The sequence below is a fragment of the Helianthus annuus genome, chromosome 3 (assembly GCF_002127325.2).
Source record: "Helianthus annuus cultivar XRQ/B chromosome 3, HanXRQr2.0-SUNRISE, whole genome shotgun sequence".
Classification (NCBI taxonomy): domain Eukaryota; kingdom Viridiplantae; phylum Streptophyta; class Magnoliopsida; order Asterales; family Asteraceae; genus Helianthus; species Helianthus annuus.
In genome coordinates this window covers 40,436,029-40,453,055 of record NC_035435.2, presented here as the reverse complement: position 1 = coordinate 40,453,055, position 17,027 = coordinate 40,436,029, and the positions used below count along the sequence as shown (strand labels likewise).

General features: G+C 34.6%; 1 protein-coding gene across 1 annotated transcript; it reads left to right on the top strand.

The window, feature by feature from the left end:
* Positions 1-2,911: 2,911 nt before the first annotated feature.
* Positions 2,912-7,766, top strand: LOC110929138 (probable 3-hydroxyisobutyryl-CoA hydrolase 3). Its single transcript, XM_022172259.2, has 13 exons — positions 2,912-3,135; positions 3,332-3,412; positions 3,494-3,562; positions 3,909-3,972; positions 5,142-5,221; positions 5,768-5,936; positions 6,030-6,115; positions 6,212-6,342; positions 6,784-6,844; positions 6,942-7,040; positions 7,121-7,222; positions 7,324-7,365; positions 7,504-7,766. The coding sequence occupies exons 1-13, from the start codon at positions 3,100-3,102 to the stop codon at positions 7,639-7,641; spliced, it is 1,158 nt and encodes a 385-aa protein (XP_022027951.1). The 5' UTR covers positions 2,912-3,099; the 3' UTR covers positions 7,642-7,766.
* Positions 7,767-17,027: the final 9,261 nt, after the last annotated feature.

Genomic DNA, 17,027 nt, shown 5'->3' with positions numbered 1-17,027 from the left:
AAATAATAAAAAAATATATATATCTTTAAAAAACTGGTGTATTAACACATGGGTTGAATAAGTCTAAGTTTATATATCAAATAATAAAAAAATTATATCTTTAAAATACTAAAGGATATACTCAATACGCGATGGATAGGATGATCGCGTAGATGATTCTTGAAAAGAAGATACGTCTTCAGGCAGTATTTGTCGATTGACACACGTTTTAATCTCGCTCTAAATATGATCCTTTGTTGATAAATACTTTTAGTAAAATAGAGTTAGGCCTCTGGCCTAATAAGTTACTTGGTTTTGCACATCGTCAGAATTACACTTTGGTGCATATACGGAATCCATGTGCATATATGGAACAAGTTTCGCTAAAATGGTGGAATTGGTGGACTATAATACGTTACACATTATTATCTATTATCTATATATTAAAAACTGAAATGAATGAATAGTAACACCTAAGGGATGAGTAAATAATATCGGGTATCGGTACTGGTATCAAATTTATCAAATCAGGTATACTTTTGGTACCGGTTTGGCATCGGTATTCACCGGTTTTTAGCCTCAAATACCAGTGTCGTACCTGTACCGACCGGTACCGAGCCGTACCGTATCAGGTATATTCGGACCGGTACCCACTTTTGGGGATTTCGGTAACGGTATTTTCGGTACCGGTTGGTACCGAGCTCATCAAATCATGTAGGAACGTAGCAATGCAAGTAATTGCACCGTTTAGATTACTTTTCATCCACAGAGTAAGTAAACTGTATTTCGTTTAAATGAGGTTTTATATACACAACAACTTATTTTGCTTTTTTTTTTTTTTTGTCTTTTTCTGTAATGAATTAATTGTAGCATGTAAAATTAACTTGGATATTTCGATTATTGACGAGCAAATCATATCAAATCCTGTAATCAAACCAGTATCATATCGGTACCAAATTTACTATACCAAATCATTTTCGGTACCAATTTGGTACCCACCTTTTGGCGTTTTCAGAATCTTTACTTTCGGTTCGACACCGGTCTAGCACCATACCTGTATTTATTAATTTTTACCTTCAAATACCATACCATATTGCACCGAGCATTTTCGGTGCCGGTACCTAATTTCGATAATTTTCCGGATCGGTACTTTCGGTGCCGTTACCGGTACTGAGCTCATCCATATTTTAAAGTGATAGCACCGTAATAATTGAACTGAAAACAACCGAATTTCCAACGTGTAGGACGTGTGGGTCCTATTATTATATATTAGGTTATTTAAAATCGTTTTTTTAGGACGGAGTGACTATCTTTACCACGTCATTTTTATTTATGTTTTGATATTCGGTATCTGCTTACCATTGCTGACACGCGTTTTGTAGTCATTGAGCCCCCGCCGCAATGGGCGGGCGAAAAATCAACTAGTTCGCATAATTCCCTATGTCATACGCCTTCAGTGTCATCTATGGTGGATATGGGAACCAATGATACACATCTACTCTCAATGTGAGGATCGGGAAACTAACAATGCATGCATAAGTTTCCATGTAATTAATGTAGTCTAAACAATAGTGTCAGCTAGGTAGTAGTTTGAAACTTCTCTATTGACCCAAATAAATTATGATTTTACTAGTTAATGATCTCTAGATTAAGTGGCGGAAGACTTGCATTTCTCTTGAGAGATGCAAGTTCAACTCCTTGGTATAGAGTGAGGCATTGGTGGGCAATGATAGGAGACCCAGGAAAACCTGGGTTCGATCCTTGAGCCAAATGGGTTTTACCGGTAATTTCACCGTCATGTCTATGGGCGGGTGGGTTACCGGGTTCTCCCCGGAATTGGTGGTGGACTTAGGTTATTCTCGGAGTACTCCGTTTGGTCCAGTAGGTGCCCCGAGAGTACTCGTAATTGATTCTGTTGGCCGGTCAAAAAAATTATGATTTTACTCCAGTTTAGATTTACGATTTTGCTGCCAGATTTACGATTTTGCCATATGTTTAAAATTATAGTTTGCCCATCATTGTAGATTTTGACAAATTACAATTTTACCCCCGGTCAAAATTACGATTTTCCCCCAGTTCAAAATATCAATCTTGTCATCGTTGTAGCTTTTGGTAAATTACGATTTTGCCCCCAGTCTAACTTACGATTTTCCCCATAGTTCAAAATTACAGTATTGCCATCGTTTTCAGTTTTTTTTGCAAGCCTATGGTAGTGTTTTGTTTTAACTGGTTGACTTAATGTAATTTTTATTCGCTAGCGCTTACTCATTGGTCATGACAAATTACAGTTTTGCCCCAGTTTAAAATTGTAGTTTTCTCATCCTTTTAATTTTTTCTAGCAAAACTATGATAGCGTTTCGTTTTAATTGGTAGAAATAATATTTGGCATTACACCCCGCAACGCGTGCGATGCATAAACTAGTTTTTATACATATGTAATATCTAGAAGTGTAATGTAGTTAAAAAAATTGTATTTGTTTGTAACTGTAACCTAATGTAACTTTTTTGTAATATAAAACAACTGAATATCAAAAACTTATACCTAGAAAAAACAGTTCTAAATCCAGTTAGAAACTTTTAGATGGAAATTCAAATCGTTAATGTTAGTCGCAAATAAGGATAATAAATCGTTTTGTGTTAGCACTTGACCGCTAAAAGCGAATCTTGATACGACTTTGATCATTCCACCCCCTTTCCTTAGAGCCGTCAGTTGCCCATAATTTTAAATATTATATTTATAACCTAGTTAAATAAATAAAATATTCACTAATAAACAAAAACCTTAAATTCCATACATAGACTAAATTTTATCAAAATATGCAATAAAATAAAATATTCACTAATAAACAAAAACCTTAAATTCCATACATAGACCAAATTTTATCAAAACATGCTAAGTCACTGATAATAGACCAAATTTTATTTTATTATATATTATAATTCAAAAAACGTGGAACACATAAAATAGAAAACATATTTGGCATCTTTTTTCAAAAAACAACCAAGACAACAATTTCAAGTCTGATATCCTCACTTCTTCCTATAAATGCATCCCTTCAATTCATTATAAACTCAAGCTCACTATCTTCATATAATCTTTTTAATTTTTAATCCTCTAAAATGGCTCTATCTGTGTCTAACAAAGAGGAAAGCATGGTAGGTTTCATATCTTTCTAACTTTCTACTTCTTTAGTTTGCAACATCTTGTTTACAAAAGTGTTAGATTGTTCATCGTGTTCTTCGTTATCTTGACTAGACGGGTTTGGGTTGAAGCTGAATTCGGGTCATTTTATTTTCGGTTTCAGAAGGTCAAGAAACCGATATCATCTAACGGCTGGTTTTTGTTTCTTAGGTAACAACCGAAGGAATATCTGGCGGGATGAAAGTGATATTAAACAGACCAAGAAAGCTTAATGCCTTAAATTACCAACTTGTATGGTTACTTTTCTTGTTTTCTTACTTGTCTTTTACGTATACAACTTTGATTTACCGATTATCGTTTTCGTTTTCGCAGATTGTTCAAATGTTAAGGATGCTTGAATCGCATGAGTACGATCCGACGATCAAATTTATCATATTGAAGGTACAACTACATCGTCTAAAATTATATCTAACTTTAAAATAACCAAATATTATTATTATATACAATTTGATGATTAACAAACAAATAGCACTTGATTGAATGATAATATTAATTTATGTTATCTTGTTCTTTTAACATGCGTCGCTTTTCGAAGAATGGATTTTTGTTTTATTATTTGGTTATTATTATATAATGTGGGTCAATTTAACTGAAATTATTTTGGCTGTTATTATATAGTGTTGGGTCAATTTAACTGAATCATGTATGTTCTTATGGCTATTATATTATTAAATTTACGATGTTTCATTTTTTAGTTTCAAGCTGACTAATATTTCATACATGACAGGGAAATGGAAAAGCATTTTGTGCAGGTGGGGATGTTACATCTGTAATGACGCTTACGAACGCAGGTATATTAGTTATCTTTGATATTTTGTGCATTTTATAGATAACTTCCATATTTCGATATCGTCAAACAAATCATCATATATTTAGTTTATTTTATAGTTTCTTTTTTCTTTTTTTCTAGAGCAATGAAACATATTCCCTCTCTGATTTTAAACCAATTAAAATTTACCTTATACCTATAATTTTTTTCCAACTTCATGTCAAATTTTGTGTAAGTTGGGCGATGCACATAAATGATAATAGTTTTAATGTTGCAAAAATTAAAAATATTAAAAATAAACTAGAAATTTAATAAAAAATTAATATTATACATTGCAAAGTTGAAACTATAAGCTAAGAAAATTTGACAAAAAAAAAATTGGTGTTAAATACGGATCTTTCAAAAAATCACGGCTCTTGTCTCGCTTAAAAAAAGTTCAGCTGTAAATAAGTCAGCTCGGCTTGGTTAGATTTGTAAACGAGCCGAGCCTAAGCTAAGCCTGGCTTGGCTTGTGAGCTCGTGAGCCGGACCGAATTATTTTATTTTATATATATAAATGTATTCAAATTAAAAATATATGGGAAGGGGTTAAGTCTTCAATTAAATTTAATTATTAAATAACATATAAAGATATCCAGAAACAATAATGCATATGATATTTTTATATTTCTTTTTATCTTTGAAATATTACAAAAATAAAAAAACAATACATTAAGTTATGTTATTTTTTATTATGTCTTTGTATTTTATGTTATCATTACTTGTAAAAAAATAAAAATTATAAAAATAGCAAAAGTAACAAGCCGGCTCGATTAGGCTCGAGCTAGCGCGAACACTTTACGAGCCAAACTCGAGCACGACTTTTCTGATTGATGAAAGATCCCAGCCGAGCTCGCTAATTTAAGTCCAAAACTGACTCGGCTCAGTCACAACCAACTTTACCACCAACTTTAAAATTAAAGTTCTTTCCTTATTAATGCCGACATCTCAGCTAACAGTTTTATTGTTTCTTGTCGTTAGGGTACATATGTAGGGCAGCCATAAAGTTGCTTTAAATTATATTAACTAACACGTATAGTAATATCTGAGATATATCGACGGACCCATGTAGTTTAGTTTTATAATTAGTGTATATTTATCGCGTTAGCACTAACATTTCTTTTGTCCATTTTTGCATTCGATATCATTAAGGAAATTGGAGCTTCGGTGCAAACTTTTTTCGGAAACAATACAGTCTAGACTACTTACTTGGAACCTATAAGAAACCACTCGTAAGTTGATCACACTTTTACCACATATTCCATACAAACTTGCAATAGGTTGGTGTTTGAGAGTGAACACTAGTGTATTTGTAAACTGAGTGAATAAATCCTGACGTTTGATTAAATCATCAAATTGTAAAATACACTAGTGTATTTTCATTATCAAATCCTTGTCATTGATTTACACTTGTGTATTGATAATCAAGGGATAGGATTAGTTCACTAGCGTTCACAATCAAGAGGGTTATTCATAATGAACCTAATAAGAGGATAAACTGAAAACCCACTTTATTTGAGAAAACCCATGAAACTCAATGAAAAAAAAAAAATCAAATGAAAAAATAGTGCAAGTAAGTTGCATGTTTTTTTTATCATTTTGAGAAAAAAAACATTAAAAAAACATCGAGTGGTTTTTTTTTAAATAAACAAAATTCCTATGTTTACATACGTAACAACATCTTTTACATAAACTTTTACTGTTACATATGTCAAATACTTGATAGTTATGTATGTGTATGTATAACCTCTGATCTATGATTTTCTGATAAACCATAGATCGCTATTATAAATGGAATAGTAATGGGAGGAGGAGCTGGATTATCAATGCATGCAGCATTTAGAATTGTGACAGAAAACACGATATTTGCAATGCCAGAAGCATCAATAGGATCTGTTCCAGATGTTGGTTCCTCTCATTTTTTGTCACGACTTCCAGGGTTTTTTGGTAATATAATTTTTCTTCCGAAAACATAAATCTATTGCTTGATATTCAAGTTTCTGTTTGTTCATTATTAATACTTTTTTCTTGAATTTGTAGGCGAATATGTGGCGCTCACCGGGGTAAGACTAAATGGAATTGAACTGGTTCAATGTGGTCTTGCGACCCACTTTGTACATTCGAAGGTAACTCGCCGTCGATATAAGTATTTGGAGAACACTAAAAAGTGGTCGTTTTGTCACACTATTAACTCGTCGTTTGATTTCTTTGAATAATTATAGGATCTAGCTTCACTGGAGAATGCACTTAGCATGATGGCTTCATCAGATGCAAAGAACACAACAAAAATCTCTGAAATTATTAATAATTATGCAAATGAGAGAGACATTAAAACAGAAAATGCAAATTCAAGGTAATTAATTTTTTGTCCTTCATACTTGAAAACTCCCCACCTTTTCTTCCAATTTTTAATGTACAAGTACTTTTAATATATTTTCTTCGTATGGAATAATAAAGTCACATTTTATTCATGAATACTAACTTTAAAATAAATTTGTACTAATCTCTTTATTGCAAATGAGAGAGACATTAAAACAGAAAATGCAAATTGAAAGTAATTAATTTTTTTGTCCTTCATACTTGAAAACTCCTTAACTCCCCACCTATTTTTTTCAATTTTTAATGTACAAGTCACACTTTTAATATATTTTATTCATATGGAAAAATAAAGTCACATTTTTTTCATGAATACTAACATTAAACATGAATACTAACTTTAAAATAAATTTGTACTAATCTCTTTATTGCATTAAAGATATATGTGTAACTGACCTATACCAATGTGTGATGCTAGGCTTGAAATAATCAACAAATGTTTCTCAAAGGAAACTGTAGAAGATATATTATTAGCATTGGTAAGTTCAGTAAATTGCTACATAATTATTTTACACTTCACAAAAAAAAAAACTTCTAAATACAAATTGACTATAATTTATATTTGCTTTCTTGTAGGAAACTTTCGCTGTTGACAGAAACGAAAAATGGATCTTTGATGCCATAAAATCGATCAAATCGGCTTCTCCTCTATGCATTAAACTTGCATTAAAACTGGTAAACCAGAATAAAGTTAATCCACATGAACTACAAACAAAATGAGTTGAATTTTGATTAAGTTATTCATGTTTCCCTAGATTCGAGAAGGACGATCACAGAAACTTGAACATTGCCTTGCTCGCGAACATCTTGTTGTTAGTCATCTTCTTCGAAGAACTGTTGATGCTGATTTTTACGAGGTTTGTTTATACTAGATACATTATTAAATGTTTGTTTTACTGTTTTTTCAAATAAATATTATTGTTGTTTAAAAGCAAAGTAATGAGAATTTCACTTGCAGGGTCCAAGAGCAATGCTAATTGACAAAGATAGGAAACCACGGGTAATTGATCACATCTTTTCTTATATAATGGTTAAAATGGATACAAAATATCTATATTAATAATGTAGTTATTTTGAAAGTTATTTGTTCTTAGTGTATTTAGTAACTGACATCATTGACCCTTTATGATTTTGACAGTGGTCACCTTCGAAACTAGAGCTAGTCGATGAGGAAATGGTGCGCAAATGTTTCTCCGCGATTGATGATGATGATTGGCAGCCATTAAGACTGTTTGAGAGACCAAACCCCAGCAACATTGCCGTGTCAAGGATGTAGTAACTTATATGTGACATTATTTCTTATGATCATCTTTATCAACATATATTGTTGAACATGTTTCATGGTTATATTGCTAATGTGGGTTTATTTATTCTTATTAATAAAACTAACGAGGTTCAATATCCTATGTGTTATAATATCTTTACAAGAAAAAGAAAATACATCTTGAATTACCTTAATGAAGGAAAATCCTGAAAAATGATAATGATGAATTCAAAATACTAAACTAGATTTTGATGTGACTCATTCTAATGTATCATAACTTCTTGCTATCGGGTTTTTTTTTTCATGCTCTGCTAGTTGTAACATTACTGAACACCCCAAAAAGATATTAAACATTTTAAAAAAGGGCGCCTTATTTCAAAATTTTGTTAGTTTGGTGGGCGAGCATATTACTGATGGTCACTCCCTCGGTAGTTCATTGTCTGTGTAGGCCCAGGCTTTCGTCGGTAATCAAGGTTTAATTTTAGATAAGATCTAATCTATTAAGCTCATCTCCAACCCTAGGTGAGCTCCCCTAGGGTTGGTGATCTCATCGTAAACTCACACATATATCTAAATACTACAATGTAAGCCCTATTCATAGTAAGAGATCATAATGTTCGCACCCCATGCGAACACAATTAGTCCATGCATGCACTTTCTATTTGATAATCACAAGTCACATTTTGAGCCTTACAAACCACCATTGACTAATGATATCAAGGAAGTTTCACCTTGTAACACATCTTTAGAAATCCACCAATAACCCGGACCCTTTCATTTCGGTTTTCCCCCTCAATTGTAGTCTCTCCTAATTAATTCGAGATTCCAACTAAATCCGCAACTTTCCCTCTACGTAAATTTTATGCATGATCTCTCTACTATATTTGGCATCTAATATAGGTTTAATCCTCCACTAATGAACCCCGTGTAGCCGACTTCATCACACACATGACAAAACTCTTGTTATTATGAATCAAATGTCTTCAAATATTTCTCCCCCTACTATGAAATACCCATCTCAGGTACTCTTAGCTATAATCACCCATCTCCGGTACTCGTAGCTTTTATGAAGCGGAAGAAATAGCAAATAGTTTGATTCGTCATGTGAATGAATCCTTCGAGAACTCGAAACTTTTTATGAAGTATCCATCTCACATATTCGTAGCCTAGATGAATATTCCAAAGGCCAAAATTCCTGAAACTCATGTTGTAAAAATAGAGTTTTAGACAAAATATCAAACCAAATGTACGTAGCTTTCTTTATTTCAAAATAACCAGTTCAATACTCCCCCTTTGCTTTGCATATATTTAACTTGAACGAGCCCATAAAAACTATTATCGGTCCATAAACACTCACCAGGACCATTTCCACAATATGCTTGTAGTCTTGCATTAGCCCACATTTAATTGACTTGGAAAGTCATGGCTAGTTCAAACAAAACTAGTAATGTGTATTCGGCCCATTTCTTAGATTTGTTAAATGGCAGCCCAACGAATTTCGAATAAACCCATGGCCCACTTGTGAACTTCATTTGATTTTATGACCTAGCTTTCAAAATTAATTTCTCTTATTTGACTTTCCTTTCAAGCAAACCATCACTTTTCATCGTAGACTCATCCTTAATTGCCATTCGTCTTCTTCCTCTAGCAAACTCAATCGGACCTAAAACATCTTTTGATCTCCATCGCAAATGGAAATCTCAGAATCCTTTAACGTCGACCACAAAAATTGTATCTCGTCACCAGCAAAATTAAACACTCCTCATCTAATTTAGACATCAAACTCAGATTGAAGTTCAAAGTGTACGCATCCATTTAGAAGTGTACCCACCAACATCCAAAAGTGAACGCATCAGAAGTAGTTGCTCTGCGCCACATATTCAAGTGCAAGCACGGAGGAAGTGCACGCACCGAACAATGGTAATTATGCAGGAAATTCAGACTTTGTTTCTTTCCCTACTCACTTTCACACACTACTATGTGAAAAGAAGAACAAATGCGAGGATGATGAACGAGAATCGAACTTGAATCTAATGAAGTTATGGAGAATAAAAACTCAAACCTTGATAATGAAGATTCTTGATTTGATTACATATAAATCAAGATTTGATGTTGCATTTGCCAGAAATTTGAATCTGATTTTAATTAGAAAGTGACAAAATATATAAAACATGTGTAATTTAGAACCTTTAACTCCGAATTTGCAAATTTCCACATCTGATAACTTTTGAATTTGCACATACTTTAAACAAACTCCTTTTGGCCTCAAAAATTAACATCTTGTTGCAGCAAAAACATCAAATTGATTGAAATTTCAAAAGCGAGTGAATCGATTGGTTATTATTTCAAACTGATTCAGTACCTCACTCTGATACCACTTATTAGTCCTCGAATCGTCACGAATTGGTCTTTGAATCAAACAAATATATGAGTACACATCTAACCTATTAATCTCATTTCCAACCCTAGGAGAGCTCCCCTAGGGTTGGTGATCTCACCATAAATGTCACACCCCAACCGATGGCGGAAATATCGGAGTGAGATGAACTAGATTGCTCAAAACATCATAACTTGTTATGAATGACAATGATTTAATGATTCAAAATTTCATTGATGAAAGTTGTACAATGTCTCAAAGTGGAATACAATAATTGGAAATACAACATAACAAGGAAATACGTAAATTTAAATAGTGTGTTTCAAAGTGCATCCTAATAGATTTCTTGAAACGTCTCATCATAAATTTCCTACAATATATATTAGAGTAACGGTCAATACATAAAGCATTGGTGAGCATACAAGATTGTCTACTAGCATACGTATAAAAATTTGAGTCAATCCAAACATGCCATAAAATGTACACTAAGGCATAAGATACATAAACTAGCATGCAACAAATAGATGTCAAACCAATTGCGTCCACGTTGCGTAATCTTGTCACCGAAGTTAACAAGACCTTTTGATTGAATAACTTATCATAGACCCTTCCTAAGGGCAGTGAGCTTCTCTTATAGCGCTATACATGTTAAGGATAACTCATGAAGTTAATGACAAATAATGTGCAAGAATGGCTTCTAGCATGTAAGTATCCTAAAGTATAACACATTAGCATGTATAAATGGATTGGTTGATTGAATCCTGTGATTGATGGTGTAAGTGTGAGTTTGATAATTTATATTGCACCCAAAGTGTATTAAAATAAAAAGGGGTCATGTATACTCACGTTTTGTGTAGAAGTTCCACGTAAGTGAGTTGATGTGTTTGAGAGTTTGAGAACACCGAGTTAGCCTTCAAGGATAAATAAGGCGTGTAAGTATGATGGATTGGATTAGGATTCGTATGCGGAATTGTATCTTAGTATGAAACTACATAAATGTTATCTTGTTAAAACACTCAAATTGGACACAATGTTTATGTGTTTTTCATAGGAACTATTTCGCCCATTGGAAGTCCAAGTATGAGAAATCATAATCCAAGATAATGTTTACCATAGGGCATAACATTAAATCATGAGTTTGGTTGGTGTTAAGATTCAGTTTATTGGATATATATTATAGTTGTATAGCTTGTATAATCGTCATAAGTATCATAAAGTACCATGTTATGGTCATGCAAGGAGGTAGGATGAATTTCCATCCATTTAACCTTATTATATGGATTCACCAAAGCACAAAATCATCAATTGAATTTATAATTTTGGTTGGTCATGAATATGAACAAAATAAAATCTCCTAATTCTCCAAAACAACCAAGTGAGTAAACTAGACGAGTGCATTTCAAACATTGATAATGTTTGAAGACTTGGTGTAGTTTGTTCACTTTGTCTACTTGAAAGTTATTTGGTGACTTAGGGAATGGACTAACCAGTTTACTAAGTAACAACTGAGCAGTGGAATCTAAGTTGGAGAACCAAGGTTTCCATTGTTCACACCTACCCAAAACACAAGTCTTTCAACATTGAAGGTTGAAGGCTTGGCTAGTTGCAACACTTTGTAGCTCACTTAGGACCTTTTAGGACAACAAGTATTTGAGGTTATGAACCTCTAATCTTCTGGAAATTTACCATAACATAAACCCCACAACATGATTTTAGTTGGGAACAAGGATGGTGCAAGATTTCCACAAGATGAACAAAGAACAAACAAGTTGTAAAAGTTTTATAAAAATAGAAAATATAATCTGACTTTGGACCTCAAGTTTGGTGATGTACCACCTTGTTACACCTTGGTGAACATTGGGTAACATCCTTAGAGGTTGTCCAAGGAGATTAAAGTAAGAAAACATGAAGAAAGATAGAAGAAATGTGTTCAAACTCACAGTTTTGAACACAAGTGCAATATGCCAAGAACTTGAATATTTTGAGCTAGATTGATGTTTTGGAAGTGTTTATAATGTTTGAAATGTGTTTAGGAGTGTATGGCGGCTCCTATTTATAATGGCATTGATTAGGGTTAGTCATAAATGGCTTAGGAGGTGATTGGGGTAGAAGAGGTAGAGAAATATGACCAACCCGCGAGCTGGGAAGAACCAGCTGCGGATTGTGCCTCCTCGCGCCACGTGAGAGTCAAAGACTCTCACATCGCGTGGCACGACAGGTTAGTGTAAGACCTTATTGTATTTATCAAACACACTTATAGGTTATTGGACTTTGTTTTCTAGTAGGCTTGGGTTAGGCCATGTGGGCCGATTTATATGTGGACCCTATGTAATGTTATGTTTAGTTCATTATTAGGGTTAAGCATTAGAGTTGTTGGTTGTATGCGCTTTGATTATTGAACGAATTGTACCAGACAAGCATTTAGCTTGTGTACAATCTGAATATACAACCTATTTTCTCTTGTTCTTGACACTTTCAATTGTTTTCTACACTCTTGAATGTTTTGTGATATCCTACGAAGATCTCTGGACTTACAATTGGTATGAGAGCTGAACACTCAAGCAAATCACAATCAATTCCTGGAATTATAATCAGTACACTCTATCATGCAAGGAGTTTCCCTACCACATATTTTCACGGCGCCTGTTCTAGGATTCTGAAACCTTGACTAGGACTTGGTTGAGAAGAGAACATAATAGATTATATGTAGAGATATATGGATATAATATACAGATCAAATGATTTTTTTTCAATTTGATATAGGTTTGGGGTTTCTTTTGGGCTCTAGAAGGCCTCTTTCTGGTGTATTTTGATCTACAGCACGACAACGTACAACTAGGTCAGCATGTATTCGGATGCAACAGAAGCTGACGTTGCCTAGCATCTCCAGGTCTTTGCTCACGCAAAACAGAGGAAATACACGAGTTTTTCAAAAAAGATTTCAGAACTAGACCAAACTTGTGTGTATCGGGACATCACACAAGCATTCAAATAGAAATGTACTAATTCTAAGTGACGTTCTTTACTAAGGTTATATTTTATCCTTAAGTTCTGCACAAGACCAGCCAAAATTTCCAGCCATCAGGACTAAGCCTGCCGACAGATCACCCTAGAGTCAGTTCATTTCAATATCGGTCTTACATGAGTCAGCCTTAATCCACATAGTGAAAATTCATTTAATTTCCTGCGTTATACCAAAGAGCTTAACAAAAACTGTTTTTATAATTTTCTGAATTTTTTAATGCTTGTGTATTTTTCTGATTTTTTTTATGTTTTTGTATTTTTCTGAATTTTTTTAATGTTTTTGTATTTTTTTTGAGAGACTACACCCCCCTAAATTTTTACTTAAAATTGAAAATAAAAGAAATAAAAGAAAAACAATTTTAATGAAAAAATTTATATACAATCGAAGAAAAATATTTTTGTAACCAAGTTCAGTCCTCGAATTGGATCATTTTGAGCAATTCTAAAAGTGCAATAAAACATGCTCGATCAACTGGTTTTGTGAACAGATCTGTGACATTGTCGTCAGTGTGAATCTGTTCCATTGAAATAACTCCCTGGTTGTACGAGTGACGAATAAAATGTATCTTTATGGCAATGTGCTTAGTTTTTGAAAAATACACAAGATTCTTCACTATTTGGATTGCAACATCATTGTCACAATAAATGGGAGTCTGAGAGAAATTCAAACCGTAATCCAATAGTTGGTGTTGGATCCATATCAGCTGTGAACAGCAAGCCGAAGCAGCTACATATTCATCCTCTGCAGTTAACAGCGACACAATCTGCTGCTTCTTACATTGCCAAGAAATGAGTCTATCACCCAGGTACTTGAATCTAGCTGATGTCGACTTCATATCCTTGTCCACACCTCCAAAATTACTGTCAGAAAACGCACACAAATCAAATGGAGAATCTGTACGATACCAAAGACCAAGTCTAGGTTTTCCTTTAAGATATCTAAAGATTCTCTTAATAGCATTAAATGAGAGAGTTTAGGAGTAGCCTGATAACGTGCACACTGACACACAACGAACATAATATCTGGTCTGTTTACGGTCAGATACATCAAAGACCCAATCATAGACCGGTACAATGATTCTTCAACAACCTCTCCTTCCAGATCTTCTGTGAGAACTAGTCTCTCAGCCATTGGGGTGTTTGCCGATTTGGCATCTTGAAGGTTGAATTTCGCAAGAATGCCATCCACATATTTTCCCTGATGAATCAGGATACCCTTTGAGTCTTGACAAACTTGCAATCCCAGAAAAAGGTTTATTTCTCCCAGAGCACTCATCTCAAACTACTTCTTCATAACATCTTCAAATTCTTTGCATAGTGCATCACTAGTGGACCCAAAAATAATGTCATCCACATAGATTTGCACTAAAATCTGGTCTTCTCCCACTTTTCGAATGAACAGGGTCTGATCAATGACTCCACGAGTGTATCCATTTGCGAGCAAGTGCTCGATCAAAGTCGCATACCATGCACGGGGTGCCTGATGCAACCCATACAGTGCCTTATCGAGCCTATACGCATGCCCTGGATAGCGTTGGTTGACAAAACCTGGCAGCTGATCAACATAAATCTCCTCTTTCACCTTTCCATAGAGAAACACCGTCTTAACATCCATCTAATAAACTGTGACCCTTTGAATGATGCATAGTCAAGGAAAATTCGAATGGCTTCTAATCTGGCCACCGGGGCATACACTTTGTCATAATCAATCCCCTCAATTTGTCTGAAACCTTGCACCACCAGTCTTGCTTTGTTTCTCACAATCACTCCACTATCATCTCTCTTGTTGCGGTAAACCCATCTTGTCCCGAGTAATTTCTTTCCTGGAAGCTACTTAACCAACCTCCAAACATGTCATTTCTCAAACTAGTTTAGCTCATCCTGCATGGCGTCTACCCAACGTGGTTCTCAAAGAGCCATAAGGGTAGTTTTTGGCTCTATTTGTGAAATGAAACACGAGTATAAGCATTTGTTTATATCTCCTGTCTGACTTCTGGTCAAGATCCCAGCCCGTGTAGGTCCAGTCATGTTCTCCACCGGGTGATTCCTTTAAATACTAGTAGGAACGGCAAATTCTGGAACTGTTCCTTTCGGTGACAGATTCGCCAAATTATCAGTTGTGGCTAATTCCTAGGGTTCAACCACAGATTCTTCCAAAGAATCTTCCACAACATAATTTTCAGGAATAGTATCATGTGAGAACAAGTCATCATGATTATTTAACGAGCCTTCATCATCAGATGAATTCGAAGCTTCCTCTTCTATGTTGTGAGAATCTATATGATCTGGAGTTTCTTGCATATCAGGCACAATTGCTGAAGGTAAGGTTGCAGCTATGGAGTGTTTATAGCCTCATCCCAGAAGAAAACAGGAAGCTTGGAGTCACACAACATAGTTCGAGCTATTTCAATAAGGGTTTTGTTCCTTCTTTCCGCAACCCCATTTTGCTATGGAATTCTTGCAACACTGTACTGCCTAGCAATCCCTTTTTAAGCACAGAAGAAATTTAACTCTGCATTCTTGAACTCAGTTCCAGTGTCACTTCGAATCCCCTTCACCTTCTTGTTGGTTTGATTTTCCATACAAATGATAAATCTTTTTACAAGCTCCGTAGTCTCACTTTTTTGGCTAAGAAGAAAACCCTTGTAAAACGTGAGAAATCATCGGTAATAACTAAACAGTAAGACTTTCCTGAGATGTTAAGCACGTTCATTGGACCAAAAAGATCCATGTGAAGAAGCTGCAGCATGTTATCAATTGAATTCACCAACTTAGGAAAATGGGGTTTTCAATGTTGTTTACCTTTTGCACACGAAACACATTTTTCAAAGGTTATGAAATCTTTAACAGGTAGATCCCTTACCAACCCCAATTTTGCAAGACAGTTCAACTTTTTTTACATTTGCATGTCCAAGATGACGATGCCACAACATGGCATTGTGTTCAAAGATTTTAGAGAATAAACAAGTAACGCTTTCAGATGGTGGTTTATTCATGTCAATTACATAAGTGTTCCCTTTTCGGTCAGATTTCATCAAAATCCAATCCTCAAGAATGACAATTCCTGGTTTTAAGATTAGACAACTCTTGTTGGTGAAGGGAGTTAAGTAGCACTGTCACCAAATTGAGAAACACTTAGTAGGTTATGCTTCAACTTAGGAACATAATTAACATTTTTGAACAGAGATCACCATTCCTTACAGTGTGTCTACTGGTTATCTGACCTTTCTCACCTCCCGCAAAAGAAACAAATCCTCTATTAAATTCTTCAAGGTCACTAAGCTGGGATAAGTCTACAGTCATATGTCTGGAACAACCACTATCAATATACCAAAGTCTAATGATAGTCCTCCATATCCATTCCTGCACATGTTGTGGGATCAACTAGTTTTAAGTACCCATGCCATAGTGGTGGTGCGTAAACCCTTCGCATTCACATATGTCACTTTCATCCAAACCATGTTATTGTCTGAGCAGGCAGTTTATTACTAGAACATGAGGATTTTGAAGGAGTAGATTGAACAACGCTTTTAGGTCTCCATATTTGCTTATTCTTTGTTAAACTTTTTGTACTTTACAAAATCTGTTTTGGAGATTTGAATTGATTATTCTTGTTTAAGAGTTTCTCCTTTCACCTTGGAATTCAAACTCTTCACAGGTTTAGGTTTTTCAACCTTCACATTTTTAGATTGTTTGTTATTCCCTTTTGGAGCCTTCTGATGCTCCCCTTCCTTGAGTTTTTCTGGACGATGCATACAATTTCTTGCTATGTGACCAACGATGCCGCATTTGTAGCATATTTGTCATTTCACATGTGGCTTCGCTAGAGATCTATCATCCTTTTTAGAACTTGAAGACTTGTGTGGACCCTGAGGCCTTGACGAACTGACTTACTTTGATCCTCACCCTGCTTATTGGTGTCATGTGTTTTCGAAATCTTGTTATCTGAATTAACATCACACACATTTTTCGACTTTTATTTAGGTGGAACATACTT

Bases quoted from the DNA above. Each gene is read 5' to 3' on its own strand.
- LOC110929138 (XM_022172259.2), top strand. From the start codon at position 3,100: ATGGCTCTATCTGTGTCTAACAAAGAGGAAAGCATG. The intron at 3,413-3,493 runs GTATGGTTACTT...TCGTTTTCGCAG, and splicing joins ATGCCTTAAATTACCAACTT to ATTGTTCAAATGTTAAGGAT. The intron at 5,222-5,767 runs GTAAGTTGATCA...GATAAACCATAG, and splicing joins GAACCTATAAGAAACCACTC to ATCGCTATTATAAATGGAAT.